Here is a 26,274-nt window from a genome sequence, read left to right as displayed (position 1 = left end):
AAGAGAGGGCAAAAGACCATTCCCCAGCACGAAGGGAGGCGGTGGCTGTGGCGAGGAGCAGGGTCACTGCGTGGAGCTGCTGTCCTGGCTTTCTCCAGTGCGGGATGCAGAAGCCCCGTCCCCCTCCCCAACGCCAACAGCTCGCCTGGCAGCTGCAGGAATCGCGTTTCGTGGGGATTTAGAGCCAACGTACGCCTTCAGCTTTTAATAAATTACTGCGTGGCCTGGAGCAATGATGAATTAAGCTAAGGGATAAAAACAAAACCTCTCCTTGGCTAAGTCAGGAGACTTAGCCTTCCTAGAAGTTAATCAAAATGACAGAAGCTTTATACCCACACTCCAAATATATAAATCAAACAAGTCAATATTTCTTCATCTTTTGCCCCCTCCATCCCTCCCCATCGTGGCTGTGCTGCCGTGATGGCTGAGGCTCAGCTGGATGCATGCTGAGTGGCAGCAGCTCAACAAGTCCTGACACTTTGGAGATTGTATTCCTTCTTGAAAACCTGATCATGCTCAAACCAAATAGGATTTCAGTTATAAAGGAAGTCTGTGAATTTTTATTTATTTTAAAATATTTCTTATGTTCTTTTTGCCTCTTCTCACAACAGTGAACCATTAATACAACAGATGTTAACTTTTAAATCAAAATGATTTCCTTCCTCTCATGGTACTGTGGTGAACCACATGCGCAGTAAGACATGAAGGAAACAAACAGTTTATCGGAGTTTAAGGCATGCAGAAACATTGCTGAAGAAACTTCTGCAAGTCTGTGCCAGGGATCATGTTACCGACACAAAAATCTTTGGCATTTTTATGCTGTATTTTACCACCTCCAACTGTGTAATAGACAAAAGGCCAGGAAGATATAAAGGGAAACAGGTGGGGTGGAATAAAAAGCAAGACTGTTCTATTTGGCATGGTGATGATCAGCTGTTTCATAATAACCAATTGCACTTTGAGGGGGGCTTTATATTATTTTATTGTTATACAAGGGGATGAATTTATACATTTTCTTTCCACCCACTTCCTCTTCTACCATATCTTCTTGCAGCTATAGTTAAACATGCAGGTGGTACTATGTATATGAGACAAAATACTTACAATGTCATTTTATCAAAACTCAGAACAAGGCCAGAGAGCCATCAGTAGATGCTTTTTTGACTCTTTCTATGACATATTTTACTTAACCTAACAGTTTGATTTTTTAATTATTGTTCTAAAAGGAAATAAAGATGAAAGGTAAACAAAGGCTCCAAAATACAGTCAAAAATACAGTCTGAAAGTTTTGTAAAAGGGAGAAATAATTAGGCATACTGTAAGTCTGGTAGCTTTGAGATAATGATCGCTTTTGAAATCTTAGTTGTGAAGACCAAAAGAAACACATTCTCAGATGTTGTCCAGGCCACAATTAAATACTTAAACAGTTTCCACATGGACAGAAGGAGGTGGAGGAAAGAAAGGTCTGTACCCACCAATTATTATCTCATGTTCTACTATTTCAATCTTAAATGTCTATCTTACATTTTTAAATAGGTCACATCACTGTTACAAAGAATGCTCAGGCTTCTTTTAGAATGTAACAGCTTTACTGAAATATGTTTTTACCATATGTTTTAATTAAAAATGTAGGGTTTTTATCAAAACAGGTTTTGAAGTCTGTCATAGGGGTCAATTTATTAAACCAAAAGCAGCAAAAACAATAAACATAATATCCATGAGAAGAGAAATTACTTGTATCCAGCATGCTTGAAATTCCCTATGTTTTTTAATATTTCTTTGGCTGAAATGTTTGCAAGAAAAAAAATGTTGTGTTAGCGATTCAACACCACATTTCTGAAATGTGGACTCAGAGTGTTGCCAAGATTAAAAAACAAAGCAAAACAAAAAACTACTCAAGGGCTGAACAAAATGCCTTATGGAAAGGGAACATAAAGAGGTCAGTCATCATCCTTCGCTTGTCTACCAGAAGACTGGGAGGTGATTTGACTATTCTGAGTAAGTGCCTTCCTGGGGAGAAAATAATGTTTTTAAAAGAGCTCTTTAATCGAGCAAGGAAACACATAACAGGGAATACAGGCCAGATATAATCAAGTTAAAAATAAGAGATGTTTTTAGCAGAGATGCAATTAATTTCTGAAACTAACAGGGAAAACAGCAGATTTCCTACCACCTAATTTACTATCAACTGATGTTTACTTATCAAGAGTGGATTATCAAGAGAAATTATCAGATAGTGATACTTAGAGATTTTAAGGCTGGTTATAAACAGGAATTCAGAATGAGAAAACACTCAATGATTTAACAGTCTCTTCGGAAAGTTGGTGTTGTGACTCAGTGAATACAGATTTACATCTGAACCATTTGAGCAAAAAGGCAAGGTAAAACAGAAGCATCTGCGCGTTCAAGTATATATGTAAATATAAAAAAATGTTCAGGCCTTCCTTTTACATTATAAAGAAACAAATAACATCACAACCTATTTTTTTTTATTTAATCTGGGATTTGAAGCTGCATACAGGTGTCCTCTACCCTACCAGTATGTATTTTTCCCTATGTGTCAAATAATATTCAGTCTACAGGCACACTTTATACTTGGGCAATAATTTACATGTAGGATTTCAGGCCCTAAGATAATCTATATACCACAACTCCACCTTGTATTGAAGGATTTTGCTCATTGGAGTCTCCCTGGTACCACTTGGACCACAGAGTCCTTGTCACTGTGCCATGACCCTGATTGTGTCCCAACTTCAGACTGGTTCCCAGCAAAGAGATACCCAGGTTCTGCGTCAGGGTCTCTCTGACAAGGTTGTGTCAGAGCAGGCGTTATCCCAGCCGTTCATGTTTATCTGAGCTGACTTTTTAATTGCTGAAAGGCACTGAGCCTGATAAGCAAGCCTAGTTTTAAAGGGTTCACTGGTGCTGCTCCCCAGAAGACAATGTAATAGTGGGCAGTCACACTAAATGAGAATTACTTTGAATTTTAACTTTCGCTTCTGAACAATTTCTTCTCTGAACAATTGATCCTGTGTCCCGTATTTAGGTCTTGGGAGGATGAGAGGTATAAACTCCATTTAATACAATCAATAGCAATATTCCTCAACACCACAGAAGCACTATTGTATTTTGGACCATTATGGGGTGGTACAACTGTCAAAATCTAAGCTTTACCGTCTGTGATAGGGACTCCCTCAGCTAGAGGAAGGTGAATTACTTTTGCGTGAGCACAAAAAGGACAAAAGGAGAAAAAATGCTTGGAAACATTCAACAGCCAATTCTTTACAACCAGATGGACAGGCTCTGAAAAATATCCCCTCCATTAGTTAACGGTGGTCTCAAAGGATGAGGTTTTATTTGAATGGCAAAATTATTAATGTTTATAGCATATACATTCCACTAACAAATGAAAAACTTGCCAAGAAAGGAATGTGATATTCTACCTGAGTTGTAGCAATGTTTGTTCCATCGGTGACCTCCACAGTCATATTATATATTGACCTCTGCTCTGCATCCAAGGGCTTTGCAATGACAATAGTGCCCACTCCCTTCTCCGCGTCGAAAGAACTATCGTAATTCCCTCCTAATTGTTGCACAAAAATACAATTAAATTAGCCATCTCTGGAAAATTTCCATTGAAAATGTTCCTAGAAGTGGGCATATCTGTTTACTGGCATCCATCTTAACGGCTTGCCTTAGCATACACAGTACCTCTACTGATACTTCTTTGTTCATAACTCATTTATATTTCAAAGCACAGTTTGTATATTGGAAAGCAGATATCATTAAAATGCACTGCAAGAAAAAAATCTAGCAGTATATTTAAGTGAACCATAACTGAGTCTATAAAAAGAATCGAATGGCTGTAAGCCCATAAGATGTGTGCCCTTGTAGTATGGATAATGAACAAGTACAATTATCTTTTTGTATAAAAATAATTTTAAAAGTGTTTTACTCTGCAAATTTTATTTTCAGGAAATTCTCACTGATGCTTGTGGGTGCAAAGACCGTCAACTGAGTCTTTTAAAATTACAATTATAATAAATTTTAAAAATGCAAATAGAGATTTGTTATGTTAATTTCAAGGACAATGATAATTACTGGCAGCAAAGGTCAAATTCTACTAGTCTTTTAGGAATTATTCAAACAGATCTGACAGGATACACATCCTAAATTCCTTTCCATTAAAATAAACCCTCACAAGGCACTGTTCTGAAACTAATATCCTCTTATCCTGTCACATACTGAATGATGCAGCAGTGGGAAAACCCTCCTGAGTCTCAAGTGAAAGAAAAAAAAAGGGAAAAAAAAATCTATTAAAAAGTAAGAGAAAGCCATAAATAGTCATAAATAATTTGAGATTAAAGGGTTACAGGATTTCTCAGCCACAGCTATAGTTTATAAATCAGAACTGCTCATTATGTTCAAAAGTAAAGCACACACTCCCTGCTGCTAAGCTGCTTCCTACTCACTCATCTATAAAATGGAATTTATTATGAGTTAAGTCTGAAATTTTTGGAGGGTGGGGACAGGGAGAGGTGGAACACAACACTGCTGACAAACAAACTTTTAAGGTATATTCATTACACAGCAATGCAATGCCCTAGATACAGTCTCTGACATTCTAGTTCCACAAAGTGGAAAAGGCTTTCAAATCCCACTGGTTATGAAACTTGTGTAAGAGCTGCTCAGAACTCTTGAGATTAGATCCACAGGTAGAAGAACATCTATTCCATTGACTTAGCTCTCGTGCAATATATATAGAGAAACATATATATGAATGGCTGTTGTATTATCACCAAATGGCTCTCATTTTTGGGCTGGGGACAGAGAATTGAAGAGGACAGTCTTCCCTGCTCTACCATCAAGTCTTGCATCTGCATGGTTTGCTGACCAGTGGCAAGCAATATTTTCAGAAATAGTCATGTGTTTAATGAGCAGAAAGAGGTTTTGGCATTCCAGGAAGTTGAAGATTAGGAGGAATCACAGCAAAATTACAGGCCCTGAATTCCTTAATGTGAAGAAACCCTCACTTCTCTCTACTTCTTGCACAGGCTATAGCAAAGAAAATGTAAGCTAGAAGCACTGTTCTGTCCATACCTGCCTTGGAGGACATTCAGGAATAGGGAGAAGAAAGGGGGAGGAAGAATAAGAGTGCAGGTGACCTACAGAAAGGAAAGGCAGAATGGTGAACTTCTGCCCACTGAAATGATCTAAATACAGTTGTTTCAGACATGCCATCAGATCTCCCTATGCTGAATATATGTATATACATATATACAGCTCTAAGACTAATAGTTGCAGCTGTAGTTTTCCAGGAAAACACTGACATTGGATCTGCTGTCATTTACGGTGGATAGAAATACTGCTTATTCCCTAACCTCCTTCTGCAAGCCCAAATTGTGTATTTTTCTCCATTGATACATATATATTTAACAGTATTTGACACTAGGAAAAAAAGCATAATTGTCCTTGATATTTAAGCAATCGCAAGGTATTTGGACATTGACCATATTTTCAATGATTTTTTTTTTTTTTTAAAAGTTAGTCTGGGAGAAAAAGATGCCATCTCCCAATTAATGTTTTAAATCATTTTACTTGAGAAAAATTGTACCATGAAAACCAACTCTGAAAAAAAGCCTCCTTTGAAAAGACTTTGAGATTCTTGCAAAGAAATCTCTGCTGAAATGAATCTAACCTTGGGACAGTAGACACTTTACAAAGAGAATGTTTCATACTGATAACCATGAAAACAAAATGAAATCCTATACTTCAAGATGCTTAATAACCATCTTAATGAGCAATCAAAAATTCTATGCTATCAACTGGCATACACTTCCAAAGAAACCCTGCCTTTAAAACTTTCAAGAAGTAACATGGAAGGATTAGCAATAAATGTTTTAAATGTCCTTCCTCTCTTGTCTTAGAGCTGGGTTTGCAGAGCACTATGTAGTGTATTACAAATACACTGACTTCTTTGCTCCATTTTCATGAATTGAAGTATATTCTTCCCCTAAAATAAGAACTGAATCCATCATATGAGTATTTTATATGTTGTTCACATCTTCCAAAATGGTCTAGTGACAAACAACTATATCTTGGTTGTCAGACAACCCAATCTAGCCTACACTTGTAACCAACCAGGCAATGTGATTTATTTTATATTGATTAATTTTCTATTAAAGAAGGCAGAAACTGCATCAAACACTGAGACAGAGATGTATCAGAGAACATCCTGCTGTGAGATTTGTCATTATAATCTCTTTTGGAGTGAAATCCTGATTTATTCCTGATTCAGTCTGGTACATTTTAACAGACCATGGTCAGATGAAGAACCATTCAGGTGGCTGAACTTTGGGAATATTGCCTGAGATATTGGGACTTGCCTCTCATCTGGAGTAGTAGAAGCAGCTTGGAAATGCTTTGTGCTGCTCCTCAGCCTTCACATACCCTCAAAACAGGTTCTCATATAATGAAAGCTTCTGAAATTATACTACAGCACTGAAGAATAAATAATGAATCAGGTACAAATGCTAAACTCAAAAGTCTATAGATGTGTTAAGTCTATGCAAGGCCTACTATGAAGCAGGCAGAGAAGCATCCAACACTATTATCTTTGAAAGATGGGTGCTGGAGAGGCACAGAGAGAAAGAGAACATTCTTGTGTAAAAACAAACAGGACTCTTCCCTTAAAAACTCCTGCAGCTGAACTATTCTGGGAACTCCACATGAAACCACTTCCTTCTGAAGGTGCTCGAGCTGAGGTCGGAGGATTGAGCCCGTAGGAGGTGACAGCTGAGAAGTTGTCAGCTTCACACATTTCTGGGGCACTTGAGGTTGGTTTTCAAAAGCATGCTGCTGGGTAACTACCAACCCTTTTGAAGCAGACTCATCTGCAGTGCTGTAAGCTCCCACAGTATAAGTTTTACCAGTGTTACTATCAGTCATTTAACATTTTCGTTGGTCACAATCTTAGGATGAAAGGGAGCTAAGTATGATGAAATTGTTTTTAGCTGCTCAGATTTATTAATGTGAATTTTTATTAGTTATTCCATTTTCCAACATATGGCACATGCTTTCCTTTTTATTGTCTACTAAAACCTACTTTCAGATACAAGATGTGTAGAAGCTGTCTTTGCTAATGTGCTTGCAATTGCATTAGGAAAGAGATATTTCAAATGAAGATAATACATTGTGAGTTCCTCAGGCACTTTGGCAAAATCAGTGATAAAGAAGGCAAGATGACTGAACTGGCAAGTTGGCTAAACAGGTTCTCCTGAGAAAGCATTTTAACACTGAATGACCTCAGAGAGATGTGGATTAGCCATTGCTTGTAATACCATTGCAGGCTAAGATATAATGCTGATACATCTTCAATACAGATTAAAGATTTCCCTTGAAATACTCTGATTAAACTGAAGCACTTAAGAGTGAGATTCCATGAGAAGTCCACATCTACTTGCAATGCCATCTGTGGATGAGAAGACTTACCATGTTGGGATGATACAAATTCATCCAGAAAGTGCTTTTTCTCTCTACCTGACTGTTAAGATTCCCAAAGACACCTAGCACAGATAGTTATCTCTACAGTTTGGACACCTAAAGTTAGAGTGACATGATTTCCACCCTTACTTTCTTGAGAATGATCTTAGTGCTCTTGCATAAGGCCTGGAAGCATTCTATTTCTACAACTAGGGATTGTTTAATGTTGTTTGAAAGCATGTTATAGTTTATATAGGATTTTCCAATATAACTATAGCCAATTCCAGCTGTTATCAAACTCAGGATGGCTGTAAAAACAGGCCCTGGTACAAAATATCTTATTATCTGGCCCTCATTACAGCTTCATGAGACCTTTCTAGAACAGCCCTGATTTTCATTTAATAGATGGCATGGTATGGTCAAGAAGGAGATCTCAAGAAATTGAACCAAGACACCTCTAAGCCAACAGACTTTAGGTTGTGTTCTTGGTATAGAGTAGCCTTGGTTACATTTTCTGGTTGAATTGGAGTGATACCTTCATTCTTAGCTTGTTTCTTGGCTTCACTGTCACTATGAGCATATTTTTCTTCTAACAAACATCCTGTATGCTTTGGAAAGAATTAATTTTCCTTTCCATAAAAAACAAACACTGAACTTTAAATGACTAAGAGGAGAGGATCTTCTGATATAAGCTTTCCACTCACTTGGTTCAACGGACAGGCCAAGGAAAACTTCCTGAACTGTTAAAAAGGGTTTCTAGAGGTCAGCTGGAGAATTTGCCTAAGGCAAGATACAATCCAGATCTTGCATTCCTACAGAATGTGGGCTCTGCATCTCTGCCCCTTTCGAATTTCAGTGTTTTTTTTTTTTTATTATTTTTCAAACATATTATGCTTACATTTTGGCTATTATATTTGCACAAGCAATGAATTTTTTTTGTAGTGTTTTTCCTAGATGGGGTTACTTTTTGGGAAGATGCTGAGCCTCCCTATGTTTCTAACAGCTGTTAATATGCAGTTTAAAATGGGATTATGCTGCTGTGAGAAATTATTTTCTCCTCTGAGAAGAAAACATGTCAGCAACTCTGGAGGACTTGCAGGCAAATGAGTCCCACATGAGGACCTTTTTCCTTCTTTTCCAGTGGAACGATCCAGAAGAGTGGGACTGAATACACATCTCAAAAATGATGACTGTGAAGAATCAGACTTGCTCAGTCTTAGATGCGAAGATGGATCACACTGAACTCTGGAGGACATCCCCAAATCAAACATGGGTAAAACCTGGCAAGAGTCTTCCTTCACTGGTAGATAGCAAAGAGCATACATGCTCCATGTTCAGACTTAATAAAGCCAGGATATACTATGATCCTCACACAAATCTCATTTGGCCTACCATGCCATGATGGACAAATGAAAGATGAGAAATACAGGAGATGATCTAATTTGGAGAATAGTCCTCTAAAATACATTTTCTCAGGGCAGAGAAGATACTTACTTGTCTTGTCCCAAAGTAAACTAACACCATCAAGGACAGTGACGGTAAATTGGGCCAACTGCTACAATTCTCACATTGCTTAGAACAGTGAATCAGGGGAAAATGAAGAAAACTAATTCACCCTGAAACTCAAAGGTGAGTCTGAAGTGCCTCTACAATTTTGAGGAAAAGAAGCAAAGCCAAAATTTCCAATTTTTCTCTTTTCAAAAAAGACAAAATAAGCTTAGGTACTGCCTCAACAAATACAAATTCAACTACAGATTTTTGTTAAACGTAACATAATAAATATTAATAATATGACATGCATATATTTATTCTTTTATGTAGTATATCATGCTAAGAAGAAGACAATAATGCAGACTGAATTTTCAGCTAAAATTATTGTAAGGACTGTCAAAGCCTTGGGTTTGCTAAGAAGCTGAAGGTAAGGGCATAAAAAGCAGAAAAGAAATGAGAAAGGTATTTTAGTTCTCAGAGAAGATAATTCTCCTAGGAAGTCTCTCCTAGGAGGCTAGGGAGCTACATGTTTTTTACATTAATGAAAATTTGTAGCACTGTGAATTAAATGGACAATTAATTAAAATTAATAGATATTAAAATTATTGTCATTCAAGCATCCTTGATAAAAAGTTCTGATTGGCTTTTAAAGTTTGGCTGCTTTTAGAAAGGTATAGGCTGGGGGAAGAATGAAAGATAGAGGGATGCCTGTTTGGAGAATCAGAGAGATGCTGTGCAACATGCTACTTAAGCAAAAACTAGCACCATGCAGCTTAGCTCCAGTGTCAAAGTAGTCATCACACCATTCCCACCACTAACAAAGGAAGAGACAGAGAAGGCTCAGTTTACCTGGGAAACATAAAGACCTCTGACTTATTTTGGGAGTTCCCATTGAAAATTAGTTTTGCATAAATGACTTAATAAATTTAACACAATGGAAACAGCCTACATTCATATCTTTCACATTGTGGGATCTGCATGAACTGAGAATGGCATTGAATGCAGTCTGAAAACAGAAACTAGGTATGACATCTCAACCTTTCCCAATTAAACAAAGAAACAAACACACAGGTAGCATTCTGTTCCTCCCTAATCCATGGAGGGAAGATGATCTTGCCTTCAAGGCACCTTCTTCTCTTGGAGCGGGTTAACTCAAGAACTTAAACAGTTATTTAAAGTATATATAATTCAGGTGCAAATAATACTCTGAAGTTAGGCAGACAGAATACTACATAGCCAACTTCATCTGTTCTCCCTTCTTTTTTTAGCTGGGAGAAAGTGCATGTTATACATCAAAAAAGAGGTCCTCTGTAATTCCAATGCCCATTTAGTTTGAAAAGGTCATAAACATAAAGGTCAAACTGCAAACTCTATATTAAACCATGCCTCGACATAAGCCTTCAGGGCTTTTGTTGACATTACTGTGAACTGTGCACAGAGGTCCAAAATCACAAAATATCAGGTGGAGCAGGATCAGGTCTAGGTTTTACAGCAGCACAGAAACCATCTCTTGCATCAGTAGTCCCATACAGCTTTTCACACATGACAACTAACTTCTACTGATAACCTATGTCTTTCACTGGGCTTTTCAGCATGAGGCCTCAATATTTCCCAAAAAGGGAAGTATCAACATCTTTTTTTTTTCACATGATGATATTGAGGAACAAGGAGAAAAAGTGTCGTTTGATACTGACACTGACTAAAGGCAGCAAAGTTAATCTAAATCTACAGTGCTCTGTCTATAAACCTCTCAGGGTGGGTTTTGTCTTTGCACCTTGTTGCAGAGCATCTGGAACAGCAGGGTCTTCTGCATGCCTGTGATTGTTGGCTATTCCTATTGCAGAAATGGGTGTTGTTACTAGTGCTATTACTTTTAACAGCAGTAATATTTATATGGTAACAGTACCAAACTGGATGGACAGGGTCACTGATTTCTCATTAAGTCTAGGAAAGCTCTGTGTCCATGACCCTTTGCAGTGATGCAGCATCTTGCAGCATCAGGAGCTACGGTTGTTTAAATAGCAAAAATCTTCTAAACCATTTGAACTATTTTAGCCATAAAGGTTCCATTAAGTGACAAATTAAAGGCTTAAATTTCATAATGGTCTCCCTATCATCTCTGTTTGGTAGGCAAAAATGAAATATTATTATAAAGTGTTGCTTGATTGCAAGTGACTCTAATAATGTAAAAGAATGCAGGGAAGAGCAGGGGCTTATCTCAGCACTTAACACAAGCAGCATTTTAATGAAAGTTAGTGAATTCACCAAGGAAAGGGCCAAAAAGCTGTGAAAGGTAGAGGAGTCCAGCAAAAGGTTCAAATGGGAAAAAAGCGTCAATAACATCAATAAAGATGAATTTCTCCTGGGAGGAAAGTAAGGGTCAGTGAGGAAGAGAAAGAGAATGTAAACATTAGCTAATAAATTGCATGTAGCTTACTGAAACAATCAAGGGAATGGGAGGAAAACTGCAGGAAACATGTTGTCCTTCCCCAGGGGCTAACAGGAACCCCAGAACATGACAATAGCTTTGGGTTTAATTTTAATTCGGTTGGCACATCAGAAACCATGCTACAAATTCAAAGAGGAAACGTTGCTGCTTCTGTCTTTTATCTGCACAAATTGGCAATAAAAGGTGGATGAAAATGACTCTGACAGACCCTTTCTCTTGTGGCCCTTGTCGTTCCTGTTGGCTAAACCCATTCGCAAATAGTTATGCTGAAATGAGAGCCAGGCTCAATCCCTGTAAATAAAGACTGCTGATTCACCCTTTCCACTAGGTCTGTGGTAAAGGCTTTTTGTTTCTCTAATCTTTTATATAGCATTTGCTTTATAACTCTTCATGTAAATTCTGCACCACTTTGTGCAGACACAGTATTTTACATCCAAAGGTATACAAACTTTACATACAAATATTAAGTAGCACAATAACTTTGCAGGATTGTTGTACTGCTGGGGGAAGTCTCATTTTAGAGATGTTAAACGAGTTATTTTAAATGACATAACTGAATCAGCAGCAGAAGTGGAAAAGAAATGCTTAGGAACATTGATTTCTGTTTCTCCGCTGCAACCAAGTGAGACCCCCTACTCACTGTCTTTTTGGCAGCTACATCCTTATAGCATTTCTCTGCAATTTTAAGACCATTACTTCTATGGCTGCTCCTCTGCTAAGGATATTTCTCCCTCCCTATTTTTATAGGCAATTTTATGTAAGGCAGTTTTGTGGTTGAAATCTCACATCAAAACACATTTCTCTTTTTCAGCTTGCATTCAAGACAAACTTTTGGTGGCTCCATTTGTAACCCATATGTTGATGCATCCCATTCTGTTTCACAGTTAAATGGATGGCACTGGACTGTGAAAAGTTTGAATTAATTATTTGTGATAAACTGCGGAAAATCCGTGAATAAAATGATAATAATTGGACACAAATACAGTAAAAGCTGTCATAGAAAGAAACACAGCACATCCATGTGTTGCATTGCATCCTGTCACAGGCACTTATGAAAGATGTAATATAAATTGTCTCAAAGAACTTGCAAAAATAAAAGGCAGCCTGGATAGTTGTATTTTAGCAAATGTGTTTGCACTAAGGGTACCTTCTGTTGAACAGTTCTGCCCACAAGCTGTCTGTAGAATATAGAACATCTCTCGAGCATGCTTGCCACCTTGAAGCAGGGCAGTCGGAAGCAGAAAAAAAAGAACAGAATGCAGAAAAAAAGGTGAAGAAAGAGAGAAATGAGGGACAGCAAGTCTAAGTACCATAAATACATTTAGAAATGAGATTAGCAAAGTATGACAATAGAATTTAAATGACAGACAACATTAAGATTGCAGTAAATAACATAGTATGAAAAAAAACAATTCAGCCATACAGCGCTCTTTTTTCAGCTTAACTAAGGAGTCATAACAAAAGCAAGAATATTATTATTATTGTTATTGCTATATTAAAACAGCATTTTCATTTCAGCATTACAAAAGTGTGTTTAATTTGGGGGGGGGGCAGTTCACGGTTAGTTTTCTTGCTCTCAAAACCACACATCCATATGCTTTGCTTCTGAAGTGTCCTCCTCATACCACTGGCTCCCAACTTACCGACAATATCAAACCAGAGGGGAATGTTGGATGGCTGCACAGAGACCACCCCAACGATTTCCGTCACTTTATCACTTTCCATGACGGTGAAGTTGTAAAAGGGTTCATCGAATGTCAGGGGCACAGGTGAGGGTGCAGGCTTTTTTATCCACTCAATATGGAGGCGAGCAGTTGAAGATTTTTGTGGCCGGCCATTGTCCACTGCTTTTATCTGGCAGGTACAAAGAAAAGAGGACTCAGACTGAGTCCAGCTTGGCAGTTCAAACCTAATTCTATCACATGACGATGACTGCTTGGAAAATGACCTTTCTAATCCTCTATGTAAAATCCCATGAAAAATTAGGAAGATAAACACTTATTTCGCAGTTCTCATTTTTTTCCATTACACTTTGACTTCTCACTGAAAAGACTGATTTTAAACCAAAACATTTTGTTTTAGAAATGCTGGTGTGAGGCATCCTGGAGATGCAGTTCAAGATTTACCCACACAGATCCTCCTTTCCAGAACTGGCTTCCCTCTCTGATTTAATCTTTCACCCAGTTCCCTCTAAGCAGAAAAGCTGGGAGCTTTATAATGAGCCTGTGGGATGACATGCACTTGTGAAACATGCTCACTCAGACCATGTTTGATTGCTTTTAAATGGTATCTGTATTGCAGATAAGACTGATATTCCTTATATTGCCTTCTTCAGGATCTTTAATTGAGTTAAATAAGTTTCAGATCATTTCCCCTGTTCTCCAAAACAAATATAGTATAAAATTTTGCCGTATTTATTTTCATTGCTTTCTCCTCTCTGTCGTGTTCATTAAGAGCTGCCCAGCTTGGCGCTAATTCTTTTTATTATAATGTCCTCTGGAGGGATGGATAGATTTAATATTTGCCTGGCATGTCTTATGGTTTTAGCACAGCAAAGACAAGATGAGCAGCAACAAACATTGGGTTTAAAGAAAGAGAGAATGTAGGTTATAAAATGGGTGCTTTTATGAATAACATCAATGTCAATCAAAGTGTTTTTCTTTTAAAACTATAGGAAATGTTTCTGGCTATATAGGACCATTGGTGTAAATATGCTGCTACTATGCCTGTTAAAAATGGGAAATATTTTCCTGAAATACCATACCCTCTTTCTCTGGAAATATGTTAAGTGGGTTTGGTGCTAACACTTGTCACCCTGCTCCATTCAAGGCAGGCAGGCCCTTAGTGAAAGGGTGATGCTGAGGGTATGAGGAGCAGTTTCAAGGTAGAAAACCTTCAGCTGTTGCATTATAATAAGGGCCAGATCCCAGATGTGACTTTTAGCTCCGCACAGGGAAAAGTACTCAGTCACCCAAAGGGTGCTCTACTCTGATTACTAGGTATTTCTCAAAATGTTGATATTTATTCATTTTCCTGTCACAGTTTCTAACTCTATGAAAATATCACAACAGAGACACCTTAATGTAAGTGACATTGCTTCCTTTACTACATGCCAGGCCATGGACCTCTGATATTTTTTTTGTCAACTACATAGCTACAACTTGTCTTACCACTATAGAATGAACATTCAAGTCTGATATTCCTTTATATCAACACCATCATCTTGTATTCTTTCTTTCTTTGACCTCGTCTATATGGTTTGAGTTCTGGTAGAAGTATTTTGACCGAGATGTCTTTTAACTGAAATTGCTGCCATACTTACACTCTTTAATGTGATGAGAAGGGTAATACAGCACACAGTACAGAGTACTCCTCCTGGAAGCCACCTAACTTGGATAGTATAAAGACCTTTCCATGAGGGCAAGCAATCGTGTCCACACTTGAGGTGAATTACCATTTTATAAGTCCAGTTCAACATGATACAACATTGTGAGCAGACAAGCCCTTGGTCTTCATTTCTGTGTATTCAAGGAAATGACTTACACCAACAATTTGCAAGTTGAGTGAACAGTCAGAATAGTTCACTATGTGCAACAGCACAAATGGTCTCTCAGACTCAATTTTTTGGCAGTAGTTGCATGTGAATACTGGATTTCTTAATACAGTCAGGTCTTATATATAGGTCATACATTAAACACAGTCATATATCACTCTTTATACAAGAGGGCCTATGTCTGAAAAAAAGGTCAAATCATGGATTTGTATGTCTATGAAGGAGCACTTACTGTTAAGATGTCATAACTCCCTGCTGTGAACTGCTTTCTGGAAGAAACCATCCCTGTTTTGGGATCAATAAAAAATTTCCCATCATCATTTCCATCCACAATGCTGTACGAGATTTCTGCATTAGGGCCTTCGTCTTTGTCAAAAGCAAAAGCTCTGTAGATTGGCTCCCCTCTTTTCTTACGGTCCCTCTCTGGCAGCTTGATTTGATAGACTTTCTCCGGAAACTGAGGTTTGTTATCATTCTCATCCAGAACTTGGACCACCACCCAAACGGATGACTGCCTGGGAGATGTGCCCCCATCTGAGACGGTTACCTGAAAAATGACATCAGGAGAGTTTATTCTGAATAGGTACAGTGGGACGTCATAAACTGATAAAAACCATACAACATAAGGAAATAGCCCTCCCTCCCCAAACCTAACCCCTACTTTACAAAATCTTCTGTGTACACAAGACATGCTCACTATAAACATGCTCAGTGCCTAACTCAAATATACCCACAATGGCAAATACAGGAATCCAGAAGATGTTTTACTTTTGAGATGAACCTGGAACAGGGACCCTGTGGACTAGGAATCTATTTCTCAAAACATTAAATCCTTTTATATCAAATTCTGCAAGTTTATCTCAGAAGAGAAAACTGGAATTAACCCATTAAGCAGGATCCCTGTTTTTTTGTAAACATATTTTAAAGTTCCTTCAGTCATGCAATGAATTTGAAAGATGCATTTCTTCTTAAATCCTAAAAGAATCTCTGTCGCTTTTTTCACATTAATTATTTGAAATTTCTTAAACAACAAAAGGATTTCTGTCAGTTTTTTTCATTCATTACCTGGGATGTGACAGCTCATTAATTCCAAAACTGCTTTATATGATTGTAAGGGGCACAGAGAGGCAGGTAGCAAAAAATTTCTGCTGTATTGTGTAAAGACCACACTGTGCTGCCAGGAACACGTAAGAAATAAAATCTTTGAGACAAAAGTTAATTAGTAATTTAGCTGCAACTTAAACAGAATTACTAATAATTTTCAGTCTGAAACACTGTGAAAATGAAATGATCCAAGATCAACAAGCACTCAAGAGATTTAATAATATGCCTTCAAAACGCAATCAATATGTTTCAAATTTCTCCCTCAATATTTCGATTGCTTTTTTTAAAGAGAAATAAGGCAGAAAGTTATTTCTGTTTGCATGAAAGAAATTCAAATTTCACTTTCAGCTACATATGCTAACATGCCAATTCCCACAGTAGCAATTTTTGATGATAGTGAGCCAAGATATTACATACCCTTTCCTGCTCATACCTATCACTGCACATCGACTGCTTTGCTGGTTAACTCCTCAATGCTTTATTTTCCCTTAAACATTTCTGTGTTCCCTTGGAAATCATACAGTCTTGATGTCCAATCCTTGGGCAAAGCAAAATTTTCTGGGAATAATGTTCTTTGCCATTGTCACCTCCTTGCAACAAGAAGTCTAAACTTTGGGTAACCCTGATTTGGTACTGAGATCAGCAAAAAACCCACAGCATTTTCTATGAGAAAGCTAAAAGACCTTTTCCATTTCCTGTATTTAGCTATACTTTAAAAAACTGATGCAGTGGAAGGGAGCAAAGCAACAGCCTTAGGGACTGAAACGCCTTATTTATAGAAAAATAAATGGCATGGCAATATACAATGTCATTGTAAAATCCCCCCAAAACAGCCTATAACTCATTGGAGAGTGGAGCCTGTCCTCCCAATGACATGTATTAGCCTCAGGCCTCTTCCTCCTAAGATTGTCACCAGTGTTGGTAATTAGCACTTGCTGGGATCACCGCCTTGGGATGGGGATGACTGCCGAAAGCTGGACAGGGACTGTCCCCACCCTGCAAAGCCACCAACGCGACATTTGTCGCTCACCAGTGACAGGGTGCGGGGAGAGGACCCACAGCTCATTACCAGTGTACTCAGCCATCCAGTGCCCACTCACTGCACTTTCCAAAATAGCATTTATTATGCTGAAAGGCTGCACACGTGGCTGCAAATCTGCCTTTCCACCCTGGGAGACTGACACTGCTGGGGACCTCAGCCTCTCCACCACTCCAGGAGAACTTCAGAGCTTCTGCAGCAAACAGAAAACCAATTCTGCCAATTCTCCTATTACAGGCTTTGAGCAAGAAATAGCTTTTTCCCCACTTACAGGCTGATTCCCTCTATTTCTGTTCTACTCCAGTGCAACTGGCCACGCTCTCAGGTTAACAAAGAAAAACCTTTTTCAGGATTTCTGCTGACTCGACAGATAAAATAATGATGTCAGGCAGTACAGGCTGTAGTGCACAGAAGCAACTGGACACACACTTACTTAAATGCTGGCCAAAAATACCAACAAAATGCTTTAATGGGGGGTAATGATCTTAATGCATAGAAAACACTAGTAAGATTCAGGAAACTCTTGTTTTTTGAACAGAACATCACTCAACTTTTACAAAAAAATAGACATTTTCTTCATTCTGCTAGCAGTCATCTACAAAAAAAATGTGTGTGGGGAGATAAAAAGTTTACAACGAAAAATGATAATAAAATCTCTGAAAACCACTGTGGTATAAACAGTCAAGCGACTACAATGAAAAGCCTACTTAAGTCAAGAGACTGCTCAAGAAGCAAAGCCGTCCTCCTGTTTCACCAATATACAGCCTCACAGTTTATTAGGTTACTGCTGAAATCCTGACTAACATTGTGGCAGTAAATAAGTGCATGCATTTGTTTGTTTTTGTAAGCCCAAACTTGTGGAAAATCTGTTCAATAACAGAAGAGTTGCACTGAAAATATTTGCTGACAGCTAATTGAAAATAAGTAATGGCTATAACACAAAATGTCAGCTAATTAACAGAAATTAACATAGAAGGCCTGAAGTTAGTCAATTCTACTCTGTCTAAAACTTTACATCCCCAGAGAGGAAAATGTTATGTACCATCTAAGCCTTTTTTCTCTGGGTGACACTCAAAACTTTTCAAAATGACAGGCTCCAGCTCTGCTCAAAAAGCTCTGAGTGCCAGACATGGGAGCTGAAGTGTGAGTTAAAGCGCTCTCTTTGCAGGCATGTAAATTAATTAATTAAGCTGCCCTCACACCGCTGATGTCATTATTTCCCTAACTGTAAATCTGTGCCCCAGCTGACCCCTCTTTTCTGCTCCAATAGCCTAACCCCAGCCTGGCTTTTCAGGTTCCAGCTATAAGCAGGGGAAAGAGCTGCAAAAATTTCCTCTGCCCTTACAGAAAACTCCACGACAACATATTAAAACAAAATAACAAATTGCTGCCAGTTCAAAATTGTTCCCAGACAAAAAAGGGGAGGACTCAAGAGGTTGTTCAGCACACCACTCTGCAAATACCATTTCCATCAGGGCACTGTATCACACCAGCACTTAGGGGCCCCTCAAACCAAGGCAATTTTAATTCAAGCATTACCATAGTTCTCAGCAAAATCCTTAAACAGCTGGAAATTACAGTGAAAAGTAACCAGGGAGGGGAGGGAGATTGGGACGTTTGTAGGACAAAGATACAAAAACTAATTCACAGCTGGTATCTCTGGAAATGTGAAAGGCAGATGTGCAAGACACAGGAGAGCTTGCCAGGAGCAAAGCTATAATTCAGGACCAGTGAGGTTCTTTTGTTTAGAAAGCTGCAGCTGTCATGGTAGAGAAAAAAAAAAAAAAAAAAAAAACAAAAAACAAAGAAAGGTGATATAGACGAATGACAGACTGTCTCAATATATGCTTGGCAAGATGTGCCATCAGAAACCCAACAAGAGGTGAATCTCACAGTAATCAAGATGGGGAAATGATGAGAACCAGAATTAAAGCCTTCCCAGAGATGAGGAATGGCTGCTTGGGCAGCATGTGCCTTCCTAAATGCTGAACACCTTCTCCAGTCCACGTGCCAAGTCTGATATCCAGACACAATGGTGCAGACATGCTGCTTCTTGCCCATGTGCAATCTGAGACAGGCCAGACAGCTACTATCCCCTCTGCTCTTTGGGTTAGATATTGCTGCTCAGGCTGTGTGAACATAGCCTAAACAGAGGATACAACCTCCCAAAGATGGGATACAGACATGAAGGCAGCTTAATTTTGACTCTCTGCCCAACCATAAAAGGGTTGGTCCATTCACCAAGGGTGGATTTTCTTAAAAGGAATGCGATGAAATGTTTAATGGGGTCTGACAGCATCAGACAGCAATAATAATATGAACTTTATATACCACTTTCACGGTGAACACCTAAGCATCACTGATGTTTTCCTACAACCAACAGACAGCTCCAATACAGTTTTCTTCATCAAATGAACACTTTATGTCAGGAATCTGCATTTACCCATTGGCTTTAATGTTTATGACTTTACTGAAATACATCAGCCAATAAACATATAGGTACTGGTTACCTGGAAATTTCTTTGCTAGAGTAACAGCATTAACACATTCCTTACAATGCTTCCTTCAGCTGGATGGACCAGGGCAAGATCTCATGAAATTACCTTTACCTACATCAAACATATATTTTTTGAGGAAAACACAAAAAAAATACCCCCTTCTGCAGAGTATGACAGATTCAGTGTAATAACAGAACTTTCAAAATCCAAGTAAGGCAGTGTTCATTTCTTCTGCAGGATCTACTTCAGTAGGTTTGATATATTTACATTAACACTACCTTTCCTACAAGATTGAGAGATGCTCTTTCATATTCACGTTTATGTTCAAGTCCACAGATCATCTACAAAGAGATTTTCATAGCCGTGGACCTTCTCAGTGAAAACCAGGGTCAACACTGCTAACATACAAGAGCTGGAATGTTAGATATGAAAATTTCTTCTTTTTATGACCATAGAGAAGACATGGAGGAGATGTCTACTGTGAAAGTATCAGCTAAAACACAGTGTCAGTCTAGCTGACCTCAATGCTGGTGACAAAAGTCATTTTACCTTGACACAGTCATGGATTGAGCTCAGAGGGCAACGGAGCATCACACAGCTGCTCACTCCCCTCTACCTGCCCCGTGCTGGGAAGGAGAAAATAAAGTAAAAGGCTTGGGAATTTAGATTAGGACAGGGCGGGTGAATCACCCATTATGGTCCTAGGCAGAAGACAGATTCATTAGGGGAAGAGAAAAGAATATAAATTTAATTCAGGCACTAACCACAACAGCACTTAACAGAGTAGGACAGTGAGAAGCATTACCACATCTTAGAAACACCTTTCCCACCAATTCCTTCCTTCTTCTCGGGCTCAGCTCTGCTCCCAATCTCTCTACCTCCTCCCCCCCAGCAGCGCAGGGGGCAAGTAATGGGGGGTGCAGTCAATGCTGCCGCTTCTTCCATCTTCGGGGTGGGGGGAACTCCTTTCATTCTCCCCCTGCTCCCCCATGGCTCCCCTCTCACAGGAGACAGTCCTCCACAAATTTTCTCAGATGTGAGTCCACCCCCATGGGCTGCAGCGTTTCCACAGCTAATCCAGAGTGGGTCCCCCCCCGTGTTGCAGTCCTCCCAGTGCCAAATGACAACAGCCGGGGCTTCTCCCCACAGAGTCCTGGCCTCCTTTGGGTGCAGACACCTGCTCTGGCATAGGCCTCTCTACAGACTGCAGGTCAGCAATTGTTCTACCGTGGACCTCCATGGGTGGCAGGCGGGGACAGCCCTGCTGTCTCACCATGGGATACAGGGGGGCTCTGCACCGACACACCTCCCCTGCTCTCCTCCTCTGTTCTTCCACTGACCTCGGTGTTCACACAGATGTCGCAACTCCTCCTCACAACCCCTCCTCCTCCTCTCAGGTTCCCCTTCTTAAATATGTTATTGCAGATGCGCAGCCACTGTTGCTAATTGGCTCGGCCTTGGCCAGAGGTGGGTCCCACTTGGAGCCAGGGGAGCTTTTGAGAAGCTTCTCACAGGGGCCACCGCTGTAGCCCCCTCCCCCACTACCAAAAATCCCCCGCCACACACTCAAACCCAGCACATCTCCTATGAATTGGACTATGGCACTTAACTGAAGAAGGGTTAGCTCTTGAATTTTTTCAGAATACGAATGCAACTGTGAGGACGACCCTCCTGAATTAAAAGTACAATATTGAGTCTCATTAACAAAAGCTCATGACTTCCAAGATAATTATTAACTCAGCTGGAGAGGGTAGCTAGCAGGGATCTTACTTCAACAAGTATAACAAGACAATCAGCAGGTGTTTAATGTGACTTATCAAGTCTTGAGAAGAATGAGAATCTTCTTCCATATCATTCCTTGGCAGGAGGAAGTACTCAGCCTACCCAATTTTTAAGTTAAGAGGAACTGCCACATTACTGTCATTAGCATTGCAAAATGCTGAAGATGTCATATTTGCTTGTTTATTTTTGTTCATGTGATAACTGCTTGATGCAAAAGGAGTGAGCTGAGATGCCTGCATCTCATCTGAGGAGTGTGCATAATGAGGTTTTCAGGTAAAAGTCTCTCCCTTCCCCAACCAGAAAAGCCATTTTTGCTTCAGAAAACTTAAGAAAAGAGAATCTGGTTGAGTTACTGGAGACAGAAAAATGATCAAAGGCAGCCTGAGAGCTGAGGCATACCCCCGCTGTTAGTGACTAATAGGTTTGTTTCTTCTGCCAATGCACAAACGAGCTGCAATACCTATTGTAGGAGTCTCTGGGATTCAGCCCAAGTAAGAGAAATAAAAGATTATAAAGGAGAGCTCATTGAGGGATGAATGGAACTTTAAAGTCAAATACACTGAATTACTATCTCTGCCTACTTCAGAGAGAGACTAAATTTGCAGCTAAATTCTTACAAAGAAGTATTTTTCTGAAATGCATGATATTACTGAACTACATGTTGGATTGTTGCTACAAAGTGAAGGCAGCATAGCTCAAAGATATACAGAATAGGAGAGAAAGAAAAAAGGTATGTAAGTAATTTTTGTTTTAGTTCAACACAAATACTGAGTTAGCTGTAGCAAACTAGATGCCTTTTCTTTGCAATCCTTTATTTGGCAACTGTGGAAAAGAAGTGGGCAGCTGCTTATAACACTTATCCTAATAGAATGTAGTCCTGTCCCAAAAGACAAATTACTTAAACACTTATAGGAAAGATTGCCAATTGTATCAATATGAGCCATCTTTCCTGATTTCCTTTACAATGTGCTAATCTTGGAATTCTTGTTTTCAATCATAAAAAAATTAATACATTCACTCTGGCCAGCTATAAGAAATAAATAATGTAGAGTACATTTTAAATACAGATTATTACTGACACAAACACGCTAGGTGGCTGATTAGGAAAGTCAATGGCTTCCAGCCACATTCAAGATAGAAAATGATGTATAATGGTCTGTTATACCATTTGAGAATTAACGATGACATTAGGTAATTTCAATGCTGTATTGCCAGAAGACAGGAAGGAAGGAAGGCAGGCTTTTTCATTTGGAGTTAAATACTCCCTGCAGTATCTTCAAACCTAAATATTAGAAAAGTGTACTGAAGAAAGTCTTAGACACTTCAAATCTTAAGTTTCTTCAGACTCATGGTACTGAGTCCAGTTGATGGTAATCAAATGACCTGGCAGAATGAAATATCATAATGAGTGACTTAAAAGGTCCAGAAATACTACTACTACTACTACTACTACTACTACTACTACTACTACTACTACTACTACTACTACTACTACTACAACAACAACATTTATTCTGTGTCATACTTTACTCTATGAGCTTTTTGAAAACTGGAACAGTAAACAAGAATCATAAACTGAAAAGAAACTTAAGACTTGTATTTTAGCTTCAGTAGCAATACAAAAAGGATCTGCATAACTCTTGACAGTGACTCTCTGAAAGAAAAACAGTAACGGACATTTGTTGTGGTTTGAGCCTGGTTGGCAGCCAACCACCACGTAGCCACTCTCTCTCCCTTCTCTTCCAGCAATAAGAAGGGACAGAGAGCCAAGCTTGGGGTTCAAGATAGGACTGGGATGGGGAAAAAAATCACCCTTTATGGTCACAAGCAAAAGGCAGACTCATTAGGGGAAGAAAAAGAACATGGATTTATTACAGACACTAACAACACATGGCAGAGTAGGACAGTGAGAATCATTGACACATCTTGAGAACACCTTCCCCCCACCCCTCCCTTCTTCCCAGGCTCAGCTCTGCTCCCGATATCTCTACCTCATCCCCTCAGTGGCGCAGGGGCAGGGAATGGGGGGTGCAGTCAGTGCTGTCACTTTTTCCATCTTCGGCTGGAGGAGCTTCTGGAACTTGTTCCCCCTGCTCCATCGTGGTCCCCCTCTCACAGGAGACAGTCCTCCACAAACTTTCTGTGACATGAGTTCCTCCCATGGGCCACAGCGTTCCCCACACTGCTCCGTTGTGGGTCACCAACTTTCTCCGACTGGATTCCCTCCCACGGCTGCAGCCCTTCCCAAGCTGCTCTGGTGTGGGACATTCCCACATGCTGCAATCGCCCTGGTGCTGAATTACAGCAGCGGGGCTACCTTTTCCCATGAGACCCCGGCCTTCTTTGGGCACAGCACCTTGATCATCCAGGCAAAAAAACCCACAGGCCATAAATCAATGTCTGCTCCACCGTAGATCTTCATGGGTGGCAGGGGGGGGCCACCCTGCCGTCTCACCACAGGATACAGGGGGGTCTCTGCTCCGGCACACCTCCCCCCTCCTTTCTTCCTCCGTTCCTCCACTGACCTTGGTGTTCACGCAGCTGTAGCAACTCCTCCTCACAAGTCCCACTGCTCATCACCACGTCCCTTCTTAAATACGTTATCGCAGAGGCGCAGCTGATTGGCTCAATTTCCCAAACAGAAGTTGAGCTGACGTGGAGCTGGGGGAGCTTCAAGAAGTTTCTCACAGGGGGCCGCCCCAATAGCCCCCTCCCCTGCTACCAAAAAACTCCACCACTCACTCAAACCCAGGACAACATTGCTTTTAAAGTTCATTTCAGTTTGGATATCCTGGCAACTTTTGTGCATCAGGCTGTATTTACAGTGTTCTTCAATCAATACATGCTAAGATGTGCAGAACCAATCATTATTGCATTAAAATCCCAGAACAACAGAGTAGCCTGTTAAAAGAAACTCCTTTAGGCAATCTCAGAAAGCATCTTCCCCTTTTTTTCACTATGTAAAAAGAAAACTGTAGTCCTCAGGAATGTCAAGCTCATATAATTTTGCTTTTGACAAAATGTAGATAAAACTTTGCTCAGAAGTGACTCTAAGCTGATCACTTTCCAGAAGTCCAAATGTGCCTCCTACTTCCACTGGTGGAGTTAAATACAGATAATCTTCACCTCTACTGCCTAACAGTAGTGTGTGATCACTACTGATTCAGCAGAAATCATCTGGTAAGAAAAAGCATTGCTCAGTTAGGACTTTTCCTGACCTTCTGGGTAATAACACTAACATCAAGAAGTGGTGCTTGAAACTGCATGTATCATATCCCACGTTGAGCAGTTTGCAAAGTTTGTAACTAGAATATTGGAAATTTGAGATGATCGTAGTAGGAATATCAACCTCAGTCTCCAAATAATAACTGTAAATGTCTTCTGTGTAAATTAAGAACTTCCTTTATTCATGAAGCTATAATAATGAATCTCACTACCCCAGTGTATAATGAAGAAAAATTTGAAAAGCAGAGGAATACACTCCAAATAGTCCTCTGATAATATCTGGACCCAAGGATATTTACCCACCTCAGACTGACACCTTACAAACAAGCTAAAGACTGATATACGATTGCTTAAAAATAATTTTTATAGGCTTATGGAACCTTTTTAGGAACAACCTATTACTAAACAGAGGTATAACTACTCACATAGCCTCCAGATGAGAAAGAAGATAAAAGTTGTGTATTGATCTTCATAGTAAACTTTGAAGAAGGTGTTTAGCTCCTGCTGATAGTGAAGATTACAATCTGAGAGTTTTATGAACAGAAAATGAGTAGTCAAACCTTAGAATATTTCACTTCAAGCAGCTTTAAATAACAAAAAGCTTGCAAATTAAGATATTTATGCATCTTAATGTTAGTAGTAATCTCTATGTCAATTGAAATTCCATTCATACCTGAATATCTGCTTCAGCCATTTGTGGATTTTGCTTTTATTGTGATAAGAAACACCTGTGATCAAATATTGATAAGTTCCCTTCTACCAGATATACGTCTACAGATAATTCCCTTCTCCAAAAATCTTATATCAGCACGCAGGAAATAAAGTAGCTCTCAGATTTTGTGCTTCGAAAGAGGTGTGCATCAACTTGTAAGCTCAATGCACTGCCCTCTTCTCAACTATTCATTTACCCTTCATTTTCTATCCACAAAAGCCACTTGATTCTCATCTTCACTATAAGCAGGAACTAAACACCTTCTTCAAAGTTTCCTCAAAATTATGAAAACTGTTACATATTCCGTCTTTATTTTGTCATACTAGACTAGTCAATACGTGTATTCATGTGGGAAAAACATTCTATTAATAAAGACACAAGATTTTATCAGCATTTCTGAGATATTTTCCCAATATTTTATTTTTAAACTATCAGCAGAAATGCTGTGCTTAAAAATATATGCTGATATATTGCCAAAATTTAATCAAGCAGCAAAACAATATATACTTTACGTCCTTGCTTGGTTGTGCAGCTGTATCAGTTTGTAGTATAGGTCTCCAGATATTAAAACTGATGGGAAATTAATGTACAGTAACTCTTTTAGCAGAAACTCTCAAATTTGGTGCAGGTGATTTCCTGTGTGTGGCAAGAGCCCTCCATCTATTTTCCAGTAAGTCAGCAGCACTGCCTTATACTTACATGGAAGTTCAACAGCACGTTGAAGAAAAGACCTAGTAGGAAGGAGCTTGCTCTGCATGCCCTTAGAAATATTGTGGCATGCAGTTTCTGTTACAATAGAACTAAAACTTTCAGTCTTCAAAGGAAATATCACCCCCTCTCCTAAACTATAATATTAAAACTTACTTCTAAACAAATTTTGTCACGCGGACAGTCAGTGCCTTCTGATGTTGGATGAAACACCTTTAGGTGAGGTTCTGT

The 26,274-nt window shown here is 39.3% G+C and overlaps 1 protein-coding gene across 10 annotated transcripts in view; it reads right to left on the bottom strand.

Annotated features, from left to right (window-relative positions):
* FAT3 (FAT atypical cadherin 3) overlaps window positions 1–26,274 on the bottom strand; it is a 418,659-nt gene that overhangs the window by 96,270 nt on the left and 296,115 nt on the right. For 7 of the 10 annotated variants that reach the window (XM_042792184.1, XM_042792182.1, XM_042792186.1 and 4 more), the window contains 4 exons: window positions 15,208–15,522; window positions 13,066–13,276; window positions 12,570–12,638; window positions 3,444–3,583 (listed from right to left, as the gene is read on the bottom strand). In XM_042792184.1, the coding sequence (XP_042648118.1) occupies window positions 3,444–3,583; window positions 12,570–12,638; window positions 13,066–13,276; window positions 15,208–15,522 (735 nt within the window). Of the gene's footprint in view, window positions 1–3,443; window positions 3,584–12,569; window positions 12,639–13,065; window positions 13,277–15,207; window positions 15,523–24,479; window positions 24,576–26,274 lie in introns of those variants that run through there. The other 3 variants (XM_042792187.1, XM_042792191.1, XM_042792192.1) reach the window with 3 other exon arrangements.

This window comes from Tyto alba, unplaced genomic scaffold, assembly GCF_018691265.1.
Source record: "Tyto alba isolate M040663 unplaced genomic scaffold, T.alba_DEE_v4.0 Super-Scaffold_2, whole genome shotgun sequence".
Classification (NCBI taxonomy): domain Eukaryota; kingdom Metazoa; phylum Chordata; class Aves; order Strigiformes; family Tytonidae; genus Tyto; species Tyto alba.
The sequence above is the reverse complement of the archived record's forward strand: the minus strand, read 5'-3'. Positions and strand labels throughout refer to the sequence as shown.